Raw genomic sequence first — 24912 nt, forward strand, 5'->3', positions numbered from 1 at the left:
CAAGCTGAGGGTGGGCAGGTGGAGGATTGAGTAACCTGCTGCATCTCAGGATCTGCATGTTCCAGGGCTGTATGAGGGACAAATGTGAGGTGGAGCTGAGCTTGGAACCCACATCCTGTCCATTTCCAGCAGTGGAGTGTGACTGCAGCCATCCCTGGGCTGCAGGGTAGGTTCGTTCTGACCTGCAGGGTCAGGGCAGTCTAGCTACTGCTGCTTGGTTGTACCAGTCTTTGAAAGAGGCCAGAGGCTGGTATTTAGAAGAGGGGCACAATCAGAGAGTAACCTTGACTAAGTAGCTGGTTAGAGCATCACCTCCTTCAGAAAGCCCTCTCTGCTACCCCTAGGCTGGTTTAGGGCTCCTCTTCTGTGCTCCCACAATACCCTGTACTGCCTTGGTCCTTAAATGAACCCTGCTGTACTGAGATGGCCTAAGGGTTTGTCTCTCTTTTCATCACACTGTGAGCTCCTTGATGGCAAGACTGTTTTGTTGATGCCTGTCTCTGGGACCTGGCACAGAGCAGAGGCAGAGAAGAGCTGGGTAAATCAGTCTTGACTAATTGACGGAGGGGTCAAAGCCCCTGGGGAACTTTGCACTATATCCACATTGCATATACCTCAAAAGTGACTTCAATATAGCCTAGGAAAAAACCTGTTTTTTGGAACCCCCTTCCAACGGGACAATTGAAGAGCTGATCCAAGCAGAACCCGCTTCTGGTTTTTGCCCAGCCCTTTATTAGAAGAATGAGTGATGACCACATGACAATCCCCTCCCCATGCCTCCGTTTCCTCGACTATCACCTGGGGGTTTTGACCGCACAGATGCACAGAGTTGACTTGAAAATCAAATTGAGATCATGGGTGTGCAGGCAGGAAAAACATCTAGAGAAAGGTCTTTAAGACTTATACAGAGGTAAGAAGTTATTAATAGCCTCATTATTATTCTTACCCAGAATGCCCATGGAAAAGCAGCATGTGGCAGCCCCAGCCCCCGCACCCCACCCTCCCATACTATTTCTGTCCCTGGAATGCAGGTTCTTGGAGTGGTAGTCCCCGCTTTGCCACTGTGGGGAGAAGGGGGTGAGTGTCGGACAGAGCTATCCCCCACCCCCAGCTCTCCAGCCTGCCCCTCCTCGGGGGGCTATGACCAAACCCTTTGATTTATTTTTTTATTTTTATTTTTATTTTTTTTAAACCCTTTGATTTAGAAAGCATGGCCAACATGCCAGCCATCTGGAGGGTTGCAGGCCATGTCTTGTCTCTGTCCCTTCATTTGAGGCTGTGGTGGTGCTGGTGAGGTACTGAGGTAACCCCTCAATCAGACTCAGGTTCAAGAGGAGGCAGCTTGCCTTCCTCTTCTGCATTTCTGGGAAAGGGTGGCTCATCCTATCTCTCTTCCTGCTTTTCTCCCCATGGCTCCTCCACGGCCTACAACTCACCATGCCTGAAGAATGGAGAACTTTGGCTGGGAATAGGAATAATTCCAGGTTTCTCTCCTCCCCCACACCACTCACTTCCCTGCCATACAAGGGTGATGCTGGTGTGCATCAGCTGGCCTATTACTAGGGACCAGCAGAGAAGCAGGTGGCCTGAAGGCAGGAAGAGGAAATCCGGATGGGTGGGCCCTGCTGGTGACCTCATCCCCCACAAAGTTCTGGAGGCAATATCCAGGTTCTGGCAGCCAGTAGTATCTCTCAGGATGTAAGTCCTGTGGGCTCTCAGCAGAGGGCCTGACCTCCCCAGTCTTGGGCCTCCTCTTCCAGTTTCCCGTGGCCCTAATGCTAACCTGTGAATATTAGCAGGAGGGCAGGGCAGAGCTGTGGAGGTGTGGTCTTCACCGGTTTTGGGAATAACCAAAGCCCTGCGGTCAGCAAGGCAGTGGGTTCAGAGGAGAGAAAGCCAGAATATAGCTGAGAGGTTCAGGGAAGGCTGGCTTCTGGAGTGAGGTATCAGACTTAGGCTCCACCTGCCCTGTCCAGGGCTCAGTAGGAGAAGAAAGACCAGCAATAGTTATTGCCAGTCTCACAGGCATGGGCCACTAAGAGAAACACACTCTGGCTGCTCTGAGGAGGACTCCTAACTCGGCTTAGCTACCCCTCCCCTCTTGGCCAGCCAGGTCTGCTCATTGCTGACTTAAAACGCTGCCCTCAATTCTATCTTTAGCTCTGGCTGCTGGGAGCCTGAGTGACAGGCAGGGTGGGGGCTTGTGCTGGGGTGGGAAAACTTTGCAGCTACTGGGTTTGTTGAGAAAGTGGCACCAATGGCAAGAAGCAAGGACCATGTTGCATTCATCGCTGCATCTGTGGCCAGTGCAGTGGTGGGCACAGAGCTCCACTGATACTGGCTGAATGGGTGGGGGAGGATGCATCCAAGCATAGATGGAGCAAAGGCCATCAGAGGAGAGGATGTGAGCTGGTCCAGTTGGTTTGTGCATCAAGTCATGGACCCTGATGGAACTCTGCACGATCTTGGGCAAATGCACTTCCCCTTCTCTCCTCAGTTTCTTCATCTGTAAAAGGAGACTGGATAAGCAGTTTTCAGCCACCCCCAAGGATCCCCACTACTACCTCCATCACTACTTTGCATCCCTCCACTTTACCTCCATGAACTAAGCGCTGCCACTGGGCTTGATTTGGAAGGAAGAGAAGTGATGGGTTGACAGGGCTCTCCTACCCCTTCCATCAGGGTTGAGTTATTTTTATCATTTCTGGATATTGTACTTCCTGGAAAGAAGTCTTTTAGACCAACAGCAGCTCAGTTCTCCAAGCACATTCAGACTCAGGAAGCCAGAATGAAATTGCTTCTTGCAGCAGGTGGCAAGAATAGCCCTTCAACTGCTTCTCATCAGGACTGATATGAAAATCCTTTATCTGAGCAATAAAACACAGGCGAGCTCCCATCCAGCCAATTGTCTTTTCCAATAAGAGAAAAGTGAAGTGCCCAACAAAGGATTAGGAGGGGCTGAGGGGATGCCCTTTCATAGGAGTAGGAGAGTGGCTTGGGAAGGGCTGACCAGAAGATGATCCAAACCCATAGCTGGACCTAGGAGAGGAAGCAAGCGGACGTGCAGCTGGCAAAGAGCCTTGAGGCAGGGAGAGCTCAGAGGAAAAGACCAGGACAAGGAAGTGGAGTTAGTATCCATCCTCCCTTGTCCATCCTGAGGTAGGAGGGGGTGGCAGGCCTTTGTCTGAGGTCCTAAGGGAGATATAGTAGCGTAGTGTTCCGGGACCTAGATACCAGCTTATGGTGCTCACCCAGTGGAGTTCAGGGAACAAGGTTGTCAGGAAGGTAGGAAGGTGCTCTGTGGAGAGGGAAGCTGGGCCCGCTGAACTTCTCATTCTTCCTCTTGGCCTGCCTCATGAGATGAATTGGGTATGACCGGGATGTTGGACAAGTTACTTTCGCTATTATGTACCTTCATCCACCCCCCTTTGATCCTGCCTATATCACATAGATGCTTGGATCAAATCAAATTACAGATGTGAGAAAGTTTTCCCTTTTAATTTTTAAAACTGCTTTAGAGATATTCGGCAATGGCCAGAGGGCTAGGGTCTAGCTAACAGGTTCCCACTGCTTCTGGAATCTTCTTCCTCCTGCTCTTGTAAACTTGCTCCAGTGAAGTCTCCTTTGAACTTTCTTCTACTTTCCTGCCCAAAGGCATCCTCCCTCTACCCTCCTATTTTCCCAGCCTTTACCCTGGTCCGGCCTCTGGTTCCGAGCTCCCAATAAGCTAAAGCTCCTGATCGGACCCTTTGCTCCATCCTCCCAGCTCCAGCTCATCCCACACACTTGGGCTGGAATCATCATCCTCTCTGCTCAGAAGCCTGCTGCACGTTCAGGTGTGCATCCCACATTAAGCCTGAGTTACTCATCAAGGACTCACACAGGCCCACTGACTTCTCACTGACCACCCCAGCCACCAACTGTGACAGGGCCTCTCTGTAAGTAATCAGCCTTCTACTTCCTCCTGGCTCCAAACCCTCTCCCCCGCACCTGAGATGTGCTCTCCTTTCTCTCTGCTAAATCAAGAAAATACCTTTTGAATAACTGGTCAGACATCTCCCCTCCAGTGAACCTTCCCCGAATGACTTCACTGAAATCTTGACCTCCCTTCACTTTGAACACTTTCCAGAATAGAACCGGTTTGGAATCCCTGTAGTGTGTGCATATGTGAGGTGTGTGTCTGTGGGTTCTGGTAAGTTCCATGAGGGTCATCCTTCCCAAAGGGACCACAGCCACTGGTTCCCCATGGTGGGACTGGTACAGGTCACTGACTGGCAGGCAAACTCATTACGTCAGAACATGACCAGGTCAGCTTTGGTGTTTGCAGGAGATGACAGGATAGCATCAGGTGCAGAGGCTACCGTGACTTTTATGACAGTGAGACTTTCCAGAGACTTTTTGCTGAAATTAGGCCAAAGAGTATCCTCCTCTAAGGCCACTCATCAACTGCAAGCTGCGGACCAGAGATGGGGCGCCGACACTGCCGCCCATTCCCAACGTGGCAGGCTGGTTGGTTTGGGCCACCCACACATCGCTGAGGGATGAAGGCTCAGAGGCTACTTGTGTGCACAGATTCAGCTCAGCACATAGCCTGGGCCTCTCATGTGGTCTTCCGTTCAGAGCTGCCAAGAACCGTGCATTTTTTGCTGCTAGGTCTGGCAATTTAACCCAGGGTAACCTTTAGGTGCTTTCCAACCCTGCAATTTCTTTTCAAGCCTGCAATTGTTCTGGTTGGAAAATGAAAAGCCCTCTCTGCCAGCAATTAATTTACCAAAATAAACAAGAATTCTGCTTTTCGTGACAAAGACAGTCCCTGAATGCCAATCTTAGGCTTGCCAGATTGCAATTTCAAGTGGGTACAGCCAGCGCAGCTACAGTTTGCAGGTGATTTATCGCGGAGGTTATGAGAAAAGGAGAAAATACAGTCAGGAGGGAGTGGAGGAGTGTTGCCCAGTTCTTGTCCTCATCTCTAACTTCTCTGGCAACAAGGCTCATGCCCTTGACTCCCCCCCCCCCCCTTTTTTTTAAACTGCAGATGATTCTTGTTTTTCCATTCTGTTCTATTTGGCTTATTTCCAGCCCTTTCCTGACAAGGTTGCAGTCTGGCCTGCTGCTTCCAAGGCGTATCACTGCCCGCTGGCACCCCAAGCATTTGGCGTTCTGGATTCTTGTCTTGCTATCTTTTTCCAGTGGGTCTGGTCCCTTCATCAGATTGAGTCTTTGGGAGTAGTTGATTTGATACTTTCTAGATACAGTATCCAGAGTGCAGAGCTGCCCCCTTGCTCTTTCCCCTTCCCTGAACACAGAAGCAAAAGGCTCAGATGCATTGGAAAGGGTGGGGGCAGGCATGGATCTGAGGTTCAGAGCTGCTGAGCAGCTGGGAGGAATTTGTTCAGGTAGGCAGAGTTGGGGGGCCTGGGGGTGGAGGCTCTGCGTGGCACCAGCCAGGGACCATTAGAGATGACGTCGGGGGAGTTAAAAAGCAGCGATTAAGTCTGAGAACACTGTCTCCTTCATCTCAGCCCCTGCTGAGAATCAATCCCAGTAATCACCACTCGGATCACCACGGCTGCTCCCTCCCGGAGGCTCAGCTCACTCCTTTGTTAGGTAGATTAGGAGAGAAGAGGAAGGACCTACCAGCCTTCCTCAGACACCTACTCTTCTAACTTCCTGTTTCCTACTGCTGCCTACCTCTCAGAATTTTGCTTTTGCAGGCTTTGCAATTTGCATGGTTATCTTCACCAAGATTTGATCTACTCTGATCCCGGGGAATCCCTGGGCTGGACAGTGGGCAAGTAAGTATTGGCTGCACATGGTTTCAAGGTGCCTAGTGTTAAAAACAGACACAGCCCTGTCTTCAGGGCGCTCCCTGTTTCTCCTGGAGTGGAAGCAAACACAGCTGACAATGGAAACATACAGAGAAACTAGAGCCTAATTTCCTTATAGGTAAATGCAGGAAGTGAAATTCTCTTCTTTGTGCTTTCTGCTTTCAACTCAGTCTTGCTATCTCCCTATTGTCTCCCCCACGATTCCATCCTGGAAGAGCTTGGACACAACACCCCACAGAGCCTCTTTACTTAGATCTTCTCCAGAGAGATACAGAAATGGCCCCAACTCTCACTGGTGGAGTGGACAGGCCAAGCAATATTGATAATAAAATCCAATTAACAATTTACAGACTGGACCGGGAGTGAGTTCTTTGCTATGGACTCAGTTCGACACTTAAGGTCCAAATACAAGTCATTGTGCGTGGTCTTTGCAGGTGTGGTGAGCAGTACAAAAATGCATGAGAAAAATCTTGCATTGAAACAGCATATCTTCCGTGTATTTCTATACTTGATTTACAAAACTTCAATCATACAGAATCCTTTGGAGTGTAGTACTTTGAGTTATTAATTCTTCTCAGACTCCTTCACTGAACTACCGCTAACGTCATTAATGTCTTTGAAATCTCGTGTGTTTTTATAATCATAAGAAATTTATATTCTACTCTGTATCAGTATTGGTTTCATTATATAAAATGATCCTCCTCCTCCCCAATCCCACACTTATCAAAGTCTAGTTACAACTGAAGCAGTAGGAAAATGGGACGGTAATCCTGTCTTTTGTACCCTAGCATGTTATATTGCATCCAAGGCATATAGGTACCACCTGAGAATCAAGGTGGTAGATAGATACTCAATACCCTGGAACTAAGTAAGCTTTTTTTTTTTTAAAGATTTTATTTAAGAGAGTGAGGCAGAGACATAGGTAGAGGGAGAAGCAGGCTTCCTGTTGGGAGCCTGATGCAGGACTCAATTCCAGGACCCTGGGATCATGACCTGAGCCAAAGGCAGACCTCAACCACTGAGCCATCCAGGTGTCCCTAAGTAAGCATGTTTGATTATAATCTGACCACATACCCAGTATTACTAATTCTCCCTCCATTCCAGGTCACTTCCCAGGTCTGACCTTGCCAGGTGGCTCCAGTCTTTCCATTTTTCCTACCTTGGTCCCGTCCCCACAGATACAAGCTTGGGGCCTCCTAGTTCTGGGACATCCCATCCCAGGCTTACCTTCTTTTTGTGCCTCTCTCATGGGAGGCTCTCTGTCTGGTTCTGGCCCTTGTTCTTGTGTATTGTATATTAGCTATTTGGTTTTGGTTTTGGACACTCAACCATTTAGGCCCAAGGCAAAAAGTGGCTACAAAACCCATTTATCATTCTATTAATTTATTCAAAAAATATTTATTGGCCACTTGCTCCTTGGACTGAGAGCACTCTCAGACACTGAGAATACGGGGTTGAACAAAATAGAAATGTTCTCTACCCCAGAAGGACAGACATTTAATTATAGAATCAAAGAATCACAGTATATAATTCTGAATTATACCATGAGAGGAGAGAACAGGGGGCTCTGAGGAGTTAGAACAAAGCACTTGATCTGATCTGGGCTAGGTGGTCAGGGAAGGCTTCCTCTCAGCAGAAATGTAGAAGATGAGCAGGGGTTAACTAAATGAATGTTAACTAATTTGAGAGGAGCATTCCAGGCAGAGGGACAAGCATGTGCCAGAGTCCTGTGGCTGAGGGAAGGGAGCACAGCTAATGTGAGGAACTGAAAGGAGACCAGTGTGGCTTCAGTGTGGCTGAAGCATAGATAGAAAGGAGAAGTGGGTCAGGTAGGCTGGGGAGTGGTGGCCAGAATTCTAAAATACTGAGTATGTGGTCAGGACATAACTAAATATGCTTACTTAGTTCCAGGGTAAATTAAGTAGAAGGAATTTTAAGTTAAAAAAAAAATCAGCTGTTTGGCAGGAGGTCAACTCACTACAATAAATATTCCAAAAAAATCTCAGAAGACACAGGGCAGGGACATATTTGTTGAATGAATGAATGAGAGAAGGATAAATGAGGGATGATTAAAGATCAAGAATATGGTGTTAGACATCTCCACTTACGGCCTGGCTCCCAACAGAACCCTGACCTGGCTCTGTCTCTTCCAGACCAAATTACCCCCAGTGCTCTTCCTTCTGGTTGCCATGGCATTCCATACCTGTGACTGGCATTGTTTCACTGTATCACAGTGATGAGTTTGCTGCTTGCCTCTCCCACTGGACTCTGAGCTTCTTGAAGGCAGGGACCTTGCCTTCCTCATTCTTTTGTCCCGAGGGCCCATCACTGTGCTAGGCACAAAATAGGAGCTCAGTAAGTGTTGGCTGAAGGACAGCACGCTGTAGCATGCGTTCTGGCCCATATAAATTCAACTAGGCTGTGTGGTGATCAGGATGACGAGTGACAGGTTGCCTAAGCCTTCTATACCCTCAGGACTAAGCAAACATTAAGGGAGAGCCATCTGCATTAAACATCTGTTTTGTGCCCAAATCTTAAACTTGTTCTTCTAAGCGATCAAATCCAGAACCTTGTTTTTCTTGTGGGTTTTTCTGTGGGTGTGTCCAGCTCATCAAGTCAATGACAACTAGGCAGGAAAATCCAAAGGATGAATTGCTAGTCCTCCCCACTAGCCTGTGATAGGAGTATGAGTATGAGTAACTTTTATATTTCTAAGCTTCCAAGCTACCACGTGCACACCCATCATTTCCTTTTGTTCATGAACCACCTCTATGAGATATTCAACTAAAAAAAGCTAAATGATTCATCCAAGGTCACATGGCAAATCAGTCAGGCCTAGAAGCTTTTCTTCTACATTCATTCTGCTGCCTTATTCCCTAACCTACCACTTCGCTTTACCCACCTTGCAAGAAGATGGTTCTCAGCAGCCATAGTCTGGGAGATGCTCCAATAGCTCTTTGGGCCTTGTTCCTGCTGAGCAAGCACAGGCAAGCTCTGGTGGGAAGCCAAGGCCAGGCGGGGTGGGGTGGGGTGGTCTGCCAGAGGCTGCAGGGATTTAGCCTCTACCAGAGAAGCGAGAGAGTTAGATAAGCCAGATCCTCTTCCTCTTGCCCTTCTGGAGTCAAGCTGACACAATGTGCAGCTAGAGAGCCATCATCATGACCCAGACAGGAGGAGCCAGGAACAGTCAGGAGGTTTGCTGAACTGAACTGAAGCCAGAAGCCAGGCAGGGAAGGGGAGCTACTTCCTCCCAAGCCCAAGGCCAGGACCCTTCAGGCTGGAGACAGGCTAGTGTGGTCAATGAGTCTTGGATGCAGTTGACAGCTGGCTTCTACGAGAGATGAGTCCTGCTCTGGAGCTACCCATCCAGGATAGGGCACCACTGTGCCTTCTTCGGGAGAATGAAACCAAGTCAACCGTTATTCTTCCTGCCCCGTTGGAGACCAAAACTACTATAGAACTAAATGGTCAGATTCAAAACCTAAGGCGTCATGACATTTTCCTGTATTAAAAAAAAAAAAAAATTCACTAAAAAACTGCTGAGTGCTGAGTTTTGGGCATTTACTTAAATGTGAAAGGGCAATCTCTGTTCTCAAGATATTTACAGTTCTAGTTAGGAAGGTAAGCTGACAGATGAAAATTATACATAAAAAAGAATGGTTAAGCGTTCTAAAGAGAGAGGATTAGAATCTGCCTTAATGAAGGCAAACCACAGGGAGGACCATCAGAGGGAACATTAGTCTTGAATGGCACCTGGAATTAAATTTGGAAGACAAATCCACGGCAAATGCCTACGATTCTAGGCCATTGAGCAGTTTCCATGGCTGCAACCTTCTTTTCTTATCTGGGAGGATAATAATGATCAGGTACTTATTAGAGATGGGCACCGCACAGAGCACTTTGCATATACCACCTCAGGTCATCAGTAGAACAGCGAGGGGGTATTCTGATTCTATTCTATGGAGGCGGAAAGCAAGGCCTTCAGAGGTTAAATAACTTACCAAAGTCAATCAATGGGGGAAGAGTTGGAGGTGGGGTATAAACTAAGCTTGTAGTTACCATTTTAAATGTTGCAGAAATCTATAGACAACTATGTTCCAAAGGTGAAAATCTCCTCCCAGATCCTGGGGGAAATGCTCAATCATCCCGTGGAGCAGTGCAAAGGTTGGGTGGCATCTCTCTCTTTCTGGTGCCAGGTTTCTATACTATAAAACTCTCTGGGATGAATCGAGACCAACAACTCCAGGCAAAAGGCAAGTTTAGGAAAACAACAACAACAAAAAACCCAAACCATGTATCTTGGGATTCCTGGGCGGCTCAGCGGTTGAGCATCTGTCTGCCTTTGGCCCAGGGCGTGATCCTGGGGTCCCGTTATCGAGTCCCACATTGGGCTTCCTGCATGGAGCCTGCTTCTCTCTTTGCTTCTCTCTCTGTGTCTCTCATGAGTAAATAAATAAAATCTTAAAAAAAAAAAAAAAAAAAAAAACACGCATCTCAGTGTTCTGGAGGAACAGGTGAAAGTCCCCTGGGTCAAACATGTCTGAGACGCCTCTAAATCAAAAGTCTTGGGCAGCCCAGGTGGCTCAGTGATTTTAGCACCACCTTCAGCCCAGGGTGTGATCCTGGAGACCGGGGATCGAGTCCCACGTCGGGCTCCCTGCATGGAGCCTGCTTCTCCCTCTGCCTGTGTCTCTGCCTCTCTCTCTGTGTCTCCCATGATTATATAAATAAAATCCTATAAATGAATAAATAAATAAATAAATAAATAAATAAATAAATAAAAGTCTTGGTCTCAGCCCCCAGCCTCTCTGGACTCCAGGGATATCCTTCCCTCTAGCAGGTAGGATTAGGCTGCATAGGATCCCCCCTGGTGCCAAAACTTCCCTTCAGTGTCTCATTGAATCATCAACTGTGAGTATGACAGAGACTTTACAGATTAACCAGCCCAGTCCTTTCAATTTACAAACCATAAGTTACCAGTAGTTACTGGCAGAGCCACCGAGAATGCTTTTCCTCCTTGTCTGGGTCCAAGGTCATCTTACCGCTTAACACCGATGGCAGTTACTTTCCTTGATTGCAGACCTTGAGAAGGAATCTTACTGCTCTTGTGCACATCTACAGAGACTCCATCCAACCTTGTCTTTCTTATTATTTTTTTTAAAGATTTTATTTATTTATTCATGAAGACACAGAGAGAGGCAGAGACACAGGCAGAGGGAGAAGCAGGCTCCATGCAGGGAGCCCAATGCGGGACTCGATCCTGGGACTCCAGGATCACACCCTGGGCCAAAGGCAGATGCTCAACCACTGAGCCACCCAAGCATCCACGTCTTTCCTATTTGGTTCCATGTGCAGCACTCTTCCGTGGTAGAGCCACGCGTGTGGGTGGGCAGGGGGCAGAGAACAGAGTGGTGTGTTTCTTTAGTGCTGACAACAGACATGGCTCTGGCTGGTCAGCCTTCTGCTTCCTCACTGGAGGCCCCAACCCCTTGGCCATATTCAAGGGCAGCAGCCATCCGTTTCATCTGCCAGGCTCCTTATCGGCCTGACCCACTGGCAGCCAGAGCTAAGCTCCTTTCACCTGCCGGCTGCTTTTCTAGGCCACAGGATGCGTGGAGAAGGGCCTGCCATGCAGAGAGGAGCCACGGACTCTTTCTCTCAGAGCCCCTGCAGATGAGGGTTGTGGCACTGGCATGCTAGGTCTGCCCCCAAGATCTCATGCCCTTCCTCTCTACTTGGGGTAGTGAACGCCTGTGTTCTGTGGCTGCAGGACGCAGGAGGGGGGTGGCACACAGGGAACAGGTGGGGAATGCCTGCAGGAAGTGGACGAGGTCACTGCTTTTCTGTCCCAGTGGTAGGGAGCTAGCGAAGGCTCACTCACTTTGCTCATCCTCTTCCGGGACCCATAAGGGCCTCTGCAGTCCATCTCTTAGGCTCCACCCTCCACCCTGTCCTTCACTCCTTTTTAGGAACCAAACCCCTGATTTGGAGAGCATGGTAGGTTCCCATAGCAATGGGCCGTTCAGCTGTTTCCATGGCAACCAACACCCAGACCATTTAGTTGCTAGTCAACTGACAGCTGTAAGTGAATAGGCTTCAGTTTGGAACCTGAGGGATGGGCCAGGGGATTCTCTTTGTAGAAAAAGATACAACCACCCCAAATGACTCCACTCCTCTCAGCACTCTTTTAGGCAACATCTGTGGAGAACCAGTGCCGTCTTCTACCACAGGTCAGAGAACAGTGCTTCTCCTATTCCCAACACACACACACACACACACACACACACACACACACACACTGAGCTGAGTACCCCAGGCTTTTAAATTTTCGAAGCTGTTTCCAGTTCTCTTTCCCAAAGGGCCCTTGGGAAAAACACTGGTTCAAGATGACTATCCCCTTAGTGACAAATCTCACACATAACCCTTTCCTTGGTGTAGGTGCTCTTCCTATGTACCACGACCTCGTCCTCAGACCAACTGTTTCTCCTCCCAGACTTTCAAGTGTATTGATAATTAAATAATTAACCTCAGTAAGCAAGCTAGTCATTTAAGCAACATTTGCTCTTTGGATTGTCTGACATGAATGACTAATCCTAGATCATCTTCCCTTAGCCTGGACCTCACCTACAGAGAACAAGTTTTTATCAACCTTTTCAAAGCATAAGTAAGATCAGTCTTAACTGTTTCTTTTTAAAAAACCAACTAAGATTTCAAAACCAAACATACAGGGTTGAAAATTATTCCATGCTTATTGCTTTTCATTAACCTGAAGATCTGACTAAATGTCAGGCCTCCCACCTACCACTCTCCCAAACTAGATACTGGATATTGGGTTCTTTTTATTCTGTGAGCAGGGGTACTCCTCATGCTTTTTTAATGACTGTGGAGTCTGGGATTGTTCTGCCCTGGAATTCACGCAAGAGAGGAGCTGTGTCTAAGCCTCCACGGCATGCTCAGTGGACTAGAAAAGTCTGAGACTGTCATTGGAAAGAGCATGACCTTTTTTATGTAGCCTAAGGTTCAGTGCTTCCCAATGCTTTAATGACTCTGGGGGCGCCGATGAACCGTCTGTACAGGAGACGACCTTTCCATCTAATCCCCCCTTGGGAGCCCTACCTCGCTTGCTATGGCAGACTGTGTAGCCTCACAATGGCTGGTAAACAGTTATAAGCTGTTGCATTAACTTTCTGCTCTGACTGAAGGGTAGACGCTACCTGAACTACTTTTTTTGTCTTCTTTTAACATATGAGGGGCACAAGTACAAAACGCAGGGTAGGTCGTGGTGAGCCTGGAATGCGCTCAGTGACGGGAGCAATCCTCTGAGAACAGGGAGAGAGCAGGCATGCACGAGAACTGAGCTTTTCCAGGCATCTCGAGAAGTTCCATGCAGAGAATAGGCTCATTTTTCTGAGGTGGCATATCATCACACATCTGATTGAACCTTCTGATTTTCCTGCTTTTTCTAGAGGAGGAAGAATGTCTGCCTCCTAGAATAATACCGAACATCTACCCAGTGTGTACTATGTACCATTTAAAGCATTTTACACGCATCATCCCATTTAGTTCCTGCAGCCCTGCTGTTATTACCCCTATTTAACAGATAAGGAAACAGAAACACAGAGAGGTTAAGGTATTTGAAGATTGCACTGGTCGTCCTATTAATTAGTGAAGCAAGGATCCAACTACTGGAAGCCTGAAGCCAGAAACCATAGCAGTTAACCACCTTTGAAATTGGCCAAGTTGGGACGCCTGGGTGGCTCAGTGGTTTAGTGCCTGCCTTTGGCCCAGGGCATGATCCTGGGGTCCCAGGATCGAGTCCCACATCAGGCTCCCTGCGTGGAGCCTGCTCCTCCCTCTGCCTATGTCTCTGCCTCTCTCTCTCTCTGTGTGTCTCTCATGAATAAATAAAATCTTTTTTTTTTTAAAAAGAAATTGGCCAAGTCTTTTTTTTTTTTTAAGATTTTATTTTTATTTATTTATTCATGAGAGATACAGAGAGACAGAGACATAAGCAGGCTCCTTGCAGGGAGCCTGATGCAGGACTCAATCCCAGGATACCAGGATCATGACCTGAGCCCAAGGCAGACATTCAACCACTGAGACACCCAGGCGCCCCTGAAGTTGGCCAAGTCTGATAGACCTAGGGCCCATCATGAGGAGAGCCAGGAGTGGGCTGACCCTCTAAACACAATATGATAGGACACACAAAGTACCTTAGCTAAAGAAGACAGTGGTTGAATTGGCTCTGGGCAGTAACTAGTAAGTCTTGGCTGCTGCTAACTTTATTCCTGATCTATGGCTGTCCCCTGGTGGTTTTCCTGGGAAACTCAAGCCAAGGAAATCCAAGGCTCTAGTGGGATGAAGTCAACTGGACCAAACAGCTTACTTGGTCAATCTTTTTTTAAAAAAGATTTTATTTATTTATAAGAGATGCAGAGAGAGAGGGGAAGAGACAGAGGGAGAAGCAGGCTCCATGCAGGGAGCCTGATGTGGGACTCGATCCCGAGACACCAGGATCATGCCCTGGGCCTGAGGCAGGCACTAAACTGCTGAGCTACCCAGGGATCCCCTTTACTTGGTCAATCTAAAAGCAGCCCAATCTAAAAGAGATGGCCTTTCAAGGTCCACATTTCCCAACTCACTTGTGAAGAGGGGTGTAATACCTGTGACTGCTAAAAGCTGATTGACAGTACATTGATTAAAAGAGGCAGCAAGAGGGCAGCCCTGGTGGCTCAGCAGTTTAGTGCCGCCTTCAGCCCAGGGTGTGATCGTGGAGACTGAGTCCCAGGTTGGGCTCCCATGGAGGCTGCTTCTCCCTCTGCCTGTGTCTCTGCCTCTCTCTCTGTCTCTCATGAATAAATAAATAAAATCTTAAAAAACAACAACAAAAAACAGGCCGCAAGATATATGCCCCATGATTATACTTGGACTTCAAAAGCAGGAAATGCCAAGATTTAATTAACTTGGCCATTATTTGCCACAACTTCACATTTCATTTTTAAGCTCCTATGCTTTCTTCATGGCTCAAGGCTCCCAAAAGACTACTATGCTTCATGCCAACTTATAACCTTTTACTCCCTGCCCTTTCCCCTACCTGCCAATTTAGTTCCCTTGACCTTCCAGATGTTATTACTCAACTATACTCAACTAAGTGGTGTGTGCTTTCACTGCTTCTTTCAAGCACATATGGTTGTTAAGAGTGAGCAAAATATAGCAAAACAATAAGGTCATTTTGCATAAAACAGGCAAAGTCTAATTGGGCAAAGAGGGAAGAAATGACAGTTTCTGAAAAGAGTCACGTCTTCACTTCACTCTGGGCCCATGGTACCTGTGTCTACCTTCCACAGATCTGGGGGAAAACACTTTGAAAGAAGTAGGTGATCACCACCAACATGCAGAAGACAAGACCACCAAGTTTTATTTATTCAAAAGGACATTTCCAGTTGCACAAAGAGGCCACAAGTTAGTGTTGTTAAAAAAAAAAAAAATCAAACATCTGCTAATCAAGTGCTGCATTTAATGAAAACCACCTTAGACAGAAAAGGAGACAGGAGAGAACTATAGAGAACTGGCCACTCAGACGTGAGTTTCTGTGGTTGAGCATGTCCCCTCCATTGACATGCTGGGCACCACTGGACAGCCAGTCACTGTTGTTGAAGCAGCAGAGCTGGAGGTGCTGTCACAGGTCAGCAGACTTGCTGGCCCAATGTACGGAACTCAAGGAGGCACTTGGAGATGAGGAACTTGCGGATGTAATATCCCAGGAGGTGAGGGAGGTTGGGAACCCGTCCTCCGCTGCAAAGACTGATCACCCGAGGGCAAATTATCCAAGGGCCCTGTGCAGCCTCATTTGGGTCCTGACCCGCTGGACCCTCCGTATTCCAACAGCAAGAAACACTGAGGACAATTAAATTCATGCCTATCCCTCCCTCTCTCTTCTTCCCTCTAACCCTTCAAAGAAGATATTACAAGGGCAATAGTTCTGAGCTCTCAGGAAACAGGGTCTGGAACCTTCTGGAGGCTGAGAAGCATAAAATGGTGGTGTGGAAATTCCTTTCATCTTATGGCACTGATTTAGGTTAGACTGGATTTCTCCTGCCCTCCCTCCACTTGTGCTCTCTCACCCCCAGATGGACATACTGGCCTAAACAGCACTAGCCTTCAATCTGAACTGGGATTTCCCAGCAGAAGAGATGCTGATTGTTGTCGCCCAGAAGCATCCACTGCACCACCAGTTTTATCTGGATAAAAGAGAAAAAGAATTGGGAAAAATGAAAGGACCTTGCCTCAATCCAGAACTGATTTAACTATAAACTCTAGTAACAAACTGCCTAATCCTTCAGATCTTTCTTCTTAAATCATGCCATTATGAAGGCTGCTTGGGATGTGACCACAGCCCATGGCCTCAAACTTAGAAACGCAAACTAAGTCACACCTATGATTTGGTGTTAGTGGCACCACATACTAACCTCATGAACTCAACAGATATAATTTTTTTTAAAGATTTATTTATTTATTCATGAGAGACAGAGAGAGGCAGAGACACAGGCAGAGGGAGAAGCAGGCTCCATGAAGGGAGCCTGATGTGGGACTCGATCCCAGGGCCCCAGGATCATACCTTGGGCTGAAGGCGGCGCTAAACCGCTGAGCCACCCAGGCTGCCCAAGAGATATAATTTCTAAAGCATTCTTTTCCCGTTTAGATCAATGGTACATAATGAAGCCTTGCACAGAAGATAATTTTACACTTAAACAATTTCTATGTATTTGGCAATCTGATCCAACTTTTTCCAAGCATAACCATGAAGAGCAGAGAGTAAAAAATTAGATTTGTAGGAATGATGAAATATCTTGTTAGCTGGAAATATCAAAACACAAAGGATGACCAAAACAGTTTGACCGTATAAATAATTTCATGAACAATAACGCTTTGTAGCAATATAGCTTCAGTTGTATACCTTCCTTAAATTGTTCTTTTTTTTTTTTTTTTTTTTGGTAATACACCTCATTAGAAATCTCTGTGTTGACTTGTTATACTCTGAACTGCCCCTTCTAATAAGCAAATTTTATTTATTTATTCTTGAGAGACACACACAGAGGGAGAGGGAGAGGCAGAGGAAGAAGCAGGCTCTATGCAGGGAAGGGAGCCTGATGTGGGACTCGATCCCAGCCAGGATCACGCCCTGGGCCCAGCCAGGCTCACGCCCTGGGCTGAAGGCAGGCACTAAAACGCTGAGCCACCAGGGCTGCCCTAAAGCTGTTTTTCAAACTACCACATACGAAGTGCCTACTGTGTCAGGCCTTAATTAGACACTCCGAGTAAATGATGAGACTCAGAAATGTCAGTGATTTAATGGATACTCTGCAAATTAATCTACAAACCTGTTCCTTTTTTAAGATTATTTCTCTCTCTCTATTTATTTGACACAGAGAGAAAGCCAGAGACTGCCAATTAATCTATAAACCTGTTCCTTTTTTAAGATTACTTCCCTATCTCTCTCTCTCTATATCTATCTAAATTTATTTGACACAGAGAAAGCCAGAGAACAAAGGCTGAGGGAATGACAGGGAATGACAGCCTGAGGCAAAGGGAGAAGTAGACTCCCACACTGAGCGGGGAGCCCTCTGTAGGGCTCAATCCTTGGGATCATGACCTGAGCCGAAGGCATACGCTTTAACTGACTGAGCCACCCAGGTGCCCCTACAAACCTGTTCCTGACCCATGGGGTCTCCAATATCCCTTAAACACTGACTCCCTATATTAGAATCTCATTGGGATGTTCTTTAATTACTTGCCATTTCTAGAAAATAAGTGGCCAGATTGCTCCTGGGTTCTACTTGATTTCCTTAAAAAAAAAAAAAAAATTCCTTTCCTTTATGGAAAAAAGGAATCCCTTTACTTCCTCCATTCCTATCAGGATTCCTATCTTTAATAGGAATTCCAACAGGTTCTCTCTCACAAGTGTGTGGTAGAAAAAAAAGTAGGTATAGCAGGGCGAGCTAGAGGGGAAGGTAGGGGCTGGAGACAGATGGAGGGGAGAAAGAAGTGTGTGGGAAAAGTGCCTCTCTGCTGCAGAGCTAGGAAACTACTGTTCCTCTTGTTAAAAAATTAATGGAGAAACCAGGATTTTTTAGATAACAACCTGACATCTTGAACTATTTGATACTTGCCTAAAATTTTTTAACAGTGCACAGGTTTCAGGGTCACAAGGCCCACCTCTAAAACTAGATACAGTATTTCTTAGAGGAGTGGACTCTGTTTATATAGCCTAACATCAGAGGCTCAAATTTCTTCATTCATAAAACCGACGTAATAATGCCTCAGCAAAAGGTGGTCATGAGGATCCAGGAAAACACTGTATATCAGAACGGCATCAGCAGGTGACAAAGAACAAAGGGGAAAGGGGCATGGTGAAAAATATCTGCCCTGCCTCAGGATTCCTAACACTCCAACTCCTCTCCTTACCCCCAAACTTCTGCTTCTTCATCAAGGAGTGATGAAGGACTCCTACTCCACTCTTTTCCTCCTGCCCCGCCCCCCCCCCCCCCCCCCATTTCTAATCTAGTCACAGGCCTCCAGTGTCCTGAACGACAAGGTCACTTACAGAGGGGTATTCGTTCTTCACTGGCAGTTTGTTCAGGTAGCTGTAGGTCTTATCTTTCTGGATGGGGCAGTTGATTCCACTCTTACAACCATCAGCCTCAGGAATGGGAAAGGGAACTGCGACGCCCAACACGATGCCATGCACCACGGCTTTGCTACTTTGAGATGGAATATCTAAGAGGAAAAAAAAGAGAATCAGAGAGTGAAGGAAACAGCCTGTTTCTAAACTGTAGGTGAAAAATTCAGTTATGTTCCCAAGCAATGGCAGTGCTATGATAGCAAATCATAAAGTCTGTACTTCTTAATTCTCAGTCTGTTTTTCTTTGTAGTTATGCTTGATACTTCTGTGAATGCTACAGAATTAAGTATTAACTCAAAAAAAAAAAAAAAAAAAAAAAAGCAACTAAGCAACCAAAAGGGTGTTTTCACTGCTCTCACCCCCACCTTGCTTGCTCTTCACTGTCTTTCGGTTTCTCGGGAGAACCAGAGCTACGTAAATAACCTTATCCAACAAAGTAATGGAATTTTTTGGCAGTAAACTTTCTTTATATTAATTATATCAGCTTTTATCAGTGTACCGGGTTATCTTACAGAGCTTTAGAAGATTGGCCTCTGAATTCTCAAATGCCCTGCCACAGGATTCCATTAGATATTAAGAACAAAATGGAAAGGAATCAGGGAAGCCCTAGTGGCGCAGCAGTTTAGCGCCACCTGCAGCCCAGGGCGTGATCCTGGAGACCCTGGATGGAGTCCCGTCAGGCTCTCTGTGTGATGCCTGCTTCTCCCTCTGCCTGTGTCTCTGCCTCTCTCTGTCTCTATGAATAAATAAGTAAATAAAATCTTAAAAAAAAAAAAAAAAAAAAAAAGGAAAGGAATCCCCACAGAAATGCCATGAGCTGTAACAATAAGAGAGAACCCTTTAGAAACTGGGTAAGATTAGAAAGAGGAGGTACATTTATTGCCATCCCGCTACCCTCCACATCACAAGATGGGCAGGAGGAATAAATACAATAAATTAGTGCAACTAGAATTATAAGCTGTTAGGTTATTTTGGAGATCTGGAATATTGGCTCTGTTTCCTTTCTGGGTTGAGGATTATTTTTGTTTAGAAGGTACATTCTTGGTTTGGGACAAGAATGGGGGCAGTGTATTGTCCAGGAAAGAAAACAACTCTAGTTATTTGGAGCTATGTTTAGGCTTAAGAACAGATGATTACAGGAACTTTGAGATTTCTTATTAGACTGCTCTGTCTAGTTCCATAGATAAAAAATAAGGAAAGGAATCAAAATAGATGCCCTTTCTAGAAATGAAGCTCAGATTTTTTTCTTGGGTCCCAAATGAATTCCCTAAACCTTATAGAAGGTAAGTCTGAGCTTTGCACAAGTTGGAAGGGAGATCACAGAGTTCCTGGCTGCAATTCTCCTTCCCCACATCACCACCCTCATTCCAATACGTGGGACTGATGTTACGCTTTAAAATGAATTTGAAGGCAAGAGCCACTTTTACTCACTACTGGTGAAGGTGACATTGACACTGTAAGATTGGCCTTTGTGCAGTTTGCAAGGCTGGGCAGGGCATGGGTTCACATTCAGTTCTTTTATAACTCCAACTGCAGAACCTGTTAAAAAAGAAAAATGAATTGGAATAGGAAGGAAAATGAATCACCTATGCTGTCCCCTACCTAATGGGAGGGTGCTCTGTTCTCCAGGAAACTCTTCATATTTGATGGCTGAAGGGGAAATAAAATCAGTTAAGTATAAAAAGCTAGCTCCCAGGCAGCATGGGTGGCTCAGCGGTTTAGCACCGCCTTCAGCCCAGGGCATGATCCTGGAGACCTGGGATCGAGTCCCTTGTCGGGCTCCCTGCATGGAGCCTGCTTCTCCCTCTGCCTGTGCCTCTGCCTTTGTCTCTCTCTCTCTCTCATTAATAAATACATTAAATCTCAAAAAAAAAAAAAAAAAAAAAAAAGCCCGCTCCCCTGCTCTATATCCTGGGAGGGCTATACCAGGGAAAGTCATCCCCACCCCTCCTTCCATCCCCATGCAAGATTTAAAGCAGAATACATATGGCACAAGTGATGACTGCTTCAGCCTCAGGGCTGCCATTTCCACTTGGACTCTCAAGACTGGCTGCTCTTCAACTGCCCTCCCCCACTTCCTCTCATCCTGTCTGGCATTGCTCCAAATTGGTGGTCTCTGAGCTTTGTGTACCCCTACCAGTGAAAACAATTTTAAGAATGCATCTGCAGTATACAGGTGTACACTCCACTTTGGAAATGTGTTCTTCGAAATAAGTGTCTTTGAGACGAGGTGTCTGCTTTTTTAGTCTAAACAAAGACAGAAGTGCTATTTGCTCCCAGTAAATGCTTGACCTAAAGAAGTTAAATAAAATCTTTAAAAATCTCACTGCCTCGGGATGCCCGAGTGGCTCAGTGGTTGAGCGCCTCCCTTCGGCCCAGGGTGTGATCCTAGAGTCTTGGGATCGAGTCCCACATCAGGCTCCCTGCATGGAGCCTGCTTCTCCCTCTGCCTGTGTTTCTGCCTCTCTCTGTGTGTATGTCTCTCATGAATAAATAAATGAAATGTTTAAAAAAAAATCTCACTCCCTCACCTAGGCCCCTGAAACTGGACAGCTGAATTTGGAGAGAATGCAAGCAAACTGCTAACACCACCTATACCAAGGAAAGTTTAAGCTCTGCCATTTGGCCATCATGGCTGAGAGGTTGGTTCTGGGACCTGACACTTGAGTTTGCAATCTCACAGGTTCCCTGACTTCCTGTGAAGCCTCAAAACAAGCTACTTTATTCCTCTGGGGATAATAAGTGAGTAGCCTCCTAGGGTCAGTGAGCTAACACACATATAGCTCTCAGGTAAGTGTTTGCAACACAGTAGTTCTGTGTAAGTGTTCATTTTATTACCATCACGTCAGGATTCAGTCCATGAATTTAATCTAGAATAGTTGCTCCTGGGTGGGTTAGCAAGTTCCCTCTTGACTAAAAAGGTGAGCCTCTCCTTTGCAGTCATCAGGTTAGTAGCTTAGCCCATAGGATATGAAATGAGAAACTCATGTAAATGTACTTGGCTTTCTGAGCCTGTGCCAGCTCTTGGGTGGGACAGTTTCATCATACTGACCAAAAGTGTTCCAGCTAGGTCTATAAATAATAACTTGCTGTCTCTCATCCTCAGCTTCCTTCTCCAGCATGGCAATGTTCTCAAAACACACATGCAAGAATTCTCTTCTTTAAACACTGTCTTCCAATCTGTCTTCCTACCTTCTACGAACAGGAAAAAATATCCAGAACTCTAATTAATAACCCACTGAAAATCAGTGCTTAAGCCAGAGCTTTCGACATCCACTTCTATCTGCTTCTTTCAAGGCTGGGTCACCTGATCTAGTGGGACCTGAATAAAAGGTACTACTTGTAGCTCCTTCATCCAGCTTTCCTGACAAGAGGTTCTTGGACTTTCAATGTCAATAGAACAATCTCAGTCCTAAAATGGCAAAAACAGCAAAACCAGTTTGCTTGGCCCCATTGCTTACTTGAGGAAATACCACTCCAGAGTGGTAGAATGGAACTTGAAAACCTTTTGATGTGGGCACTGAAGTTTTTACATTGTTATTTTCCAATTCAAAAGTAAATTGAAAATCTGTAACCGGAAAAAAAAAAAATCTGTAACTGAAACCATCCTTCCTTTAAGATGTTCTTGCCATAGGGGTACATCTGCTTTTTTCAAATGAGAACAATCTCTGGATTTGGTTTCCATAGCTTTTTTTTTTTTTTTTATGTTAATGTTACCACAGAAACTCAAGTGGTTCACAAACACCCACTAACTTCCTACAGCTTACTAGCTGTGAGAACTTGAGTAAGTTACTCCATGTGCCTGTTTCCTCATCTGTAAAAAAGATCCCGAGGGTTGGATGAGTTAATAAAGTTAATATAGTATCTTCATAAAAAATTTGGCCACTAAGTTTAATGGAGGGAAACGCAGTAATTTGAGATAATAGCATTTTTCAAGTGCCAGTAGTTCATTGGACAGGATTTGTTAGGTTTTTTTTTTTTTTTTAATTTTATTTATTTATTCATGAGAGACACAGAGAGAGGCAGAGACACAGGCAGAGGGAGAAGCAGGCTCCACGCAGGGAGCCTGACGTGGGACTCGACCCCTGTCTCCAGGATCACGCCCTGGGCTGAAGGCAGATGCTTAACTGCTGAGCCACCCAGGCAACCCGATTTGTTAGATATTAATAGGCCAGCAGTCTTTACTCCTTCATCAGTCCTGTCCCCTGGTCTACTTTCCTTTTGCCTCAACAAGAATGCCTCACAGATTTTGATGGAATGCCTGGGTGGCTCAGCGGTTGAGCATCTGCCTTTGGCCCGGGGTGTAATCCTGGAGACCTGGGATCGAGTCCTACGTCAGGCTCCCTGTATGGGGCCTGCTTCTCCCTCTGCCTGTGTCTCTGCCTCTCTCTGTGTGTCTCTCATGAATAAATAAATAAAATCTTAAAAAAAAAAAAAGAATTTTGACAACATAGTATAAAGAGTATTTATTCCCTCATTTACCTTTTCTTTTTTTTTTCATTTACCTTTTCAACAAATATTTATTGAGCAGTTACTATTACCTGGGCACTAGACATAAAGCATCAAACTTATTCCGGTTCCCATTCTGCTGGGTGACTTTGAGTAAGCATATCTAACATCTCTGGAATTCAGAGTGATTGACTACAGGATCTCCAGGTTGCCTTCCAGCTCATAAATCTTATAAAATGTCTTCTTTCATGTCTCATTACACCTTTGCACTTCGGGAAAAGTTCTGCTCGAAACAATTCTATAGACTTGACTGAAGGAGCTCATTATTTCGTACCCTCCCCCTCCGCCCCCTCCCCCCGTCGGATTTCCCAACAAAGATCCCTACCACAGCAACAAGAGCGGGTTGTGTGTCACAAGCTGTGACCAGCAACACGAGTTGTTTTTTTTTTTTCCTTTAACTTCAAAGCTGTTTCCATTTTATTTCTTTTTTTTTTTTTTTACTTTTACCTGAATTTTACCTGTTAACAATTTTAGGGAGAAGGACACTAAAATACTATGGCACGGTTTCCCCCAGGCAACATCTTTCCCAGGGAAAACCTTGACACAAAATTGAGATCCACCAAAACTCATCAACTGCATTACTAAAAGGCTGATAGATTGAATTTCATGTAATCATAAAACAGCATAAATAGAAATCTATGGATCTTATATTACAGTGCTTTATACACATATCACCAGTCTTGGCCCCCCAAAAAAGTAAAGCTATTTTATTAAGTATAAAATAGTAAAACTGTGCCTGCTAATTACATTTTCTACCAACCAGAAAAATGGCAGCATACATGGAAAATATAAAGCTCCTTTGGATCACATATCATAGTTCAAAAGAACTATAGCTTTTCTTTGCCTATTATGCAGAAATGTAGCTGTAATTGGCAACACGAGTTTTATATCCAGGAGGAAAAAGTGATTAAGAAGCACAAAATCATATAGCTCAAAGGAAGCGGTGATGGAAGAAATCATGCAAAGGAGAATGGACTTTTGACTTGCCAGCAAAAAGGGAAATTTAAAAGAAAAGCAAACGGCGTGGGGAGGGAGAGGGCATCCGAGATAAGGGGCATACAAAAAAAAGGAAGTTGTGACACCCCCCACCCGCCACCCCCCACGCCCCGCGCAGCACTGGGACCTTCCACGGCCGGCCCTACCGACTTCAAGAACTTCAGCAAAAGGCCCAGCTCCAGGAAACGCCCAGGGACCCCAATCGCGCGTCCCAGGACAGAGACAAAGTTGCGTGCCGTCGGGTTTCGCCGCGGGCACCGGCTCCCTAACGGCGGCCCGCCGCAGCCCGCTCCCGGAGGGTCCCACGCCGAGCCCCGCCGCCCGCGGGGCCCGCCCCACCGAGCCCGGGGGCTCGGGGCAGGGTTCGGGGGGGCTCCCGCAGAGGGCGCGGGAATCTCGGGCAGGTTCGGACTCACCACAGTCCTTGAAATGCACCGGCTCCGCCAGGGCCGAGGCGCCGAGCGCCAGGAGCAGGAACGCGGCGACCAAGAGACGCATCGCGGCTAGACAGGTTCCAAGCGCTCCAGGGAGGAAGAAGCGACCGCCTCAGTCACAAGATAACCTGCCGGGGTGGGCCAGGGGAGGATCCCGGTCAGGCGACCAGTCACCAGTAACCCGGGCTGGGCCCGCCCGCGGCCCGCCCGCGGCCCGCCCCCTGCTCCCGGCTCCCGAGAGCCGCGTTTGGCTCGGGCCCGCCCAGACGCCGGCTGTCTCCGCCCATCCTGCCCGCCCCGGGCCCCGCCGGCTAGGCTCCGGCTCCGCCCCGCCCCCTCCCCGCCCCGGCGCTCCGCCCCCTCCCCTCCCCGCCCCCTCCCCGCCCCGGCGCTCCGCCCGAGCCTCTTGGCACGCCCCCTCCGTCGTGAGAGCATCCCTAGCCAATCAAATCCCGTCTCCTCC

General features: G+C 46.7%; 1 protein-coding gene and 1 long non-coding RNA gene across 9 annotated transcripts; both read right to left on the reverse strand.

Moving 5' to 3' along the window:
- Positions 1–1185: 1185 nt before the first annotated feature.
- On the reverse strand, positions 1186–24701 carry NPC2 (NPC intracellular cholesterol transporter 2). Of its 8 annotated transcripts, none has more exons than XM_072839326.1 (4): positions 24435–24701; positions 19942–20049; positions 18433–18605; positions 1186–2506 (listed from the first exon to the last, which is right to left on the reverse strand). In XM_072839326.1, exons 1-4 carry the CDS (start codon positions 24511–24513, stop codon positions 2120–2122), a joined length of 747 nt encoding a protein of 248 aa, XP_072695427.1. In that variant the 5' UTR covers positions 24514–24701; the 3' UTR covers positions 1186–2119. The 8 variants fall into 8 exon arrangements, with proteins under 8 accessions (XP_072695427.1, XP_072695426.1, XP_072695432.1 ...); XM_072839325.1 differs by having other exon boundaries at positions 1201–2506; positions 24432–24692; XM_072839331.1 differs by lacking the exon at positions 1186–2506 and adding an exon at positions 3969–9330 and having other exon boundaries at positions 24432–24676.
- On the reverse strand, positions 3969–8861 carry LOC140640244 (uncharacterized). Its single transcript, XR_012036902.1, has 2 exons — positions 8731–8861; positions 3969–8161 (listed from the first exon to the last, which is right to left on the reverse strand). It is a non-coding gene; the product is annotated as an uncharacterized lncRNA (long non-coding RNA).
- Positions 24702–24912: the final 211 nt, after the last annotated feature.

This window comes from Canis lupus, chromosome 9, assembly GCF_048164855.1.
Source record: "Canis lupus baileyi chromosome 9, mCanLup2.hap1, whole genome shotgun sequence".
NCBI lineage: Eukaryota > Metazoa > Chordata > Mammalia > Carnivora > Canidae > Canis > Canis lupus.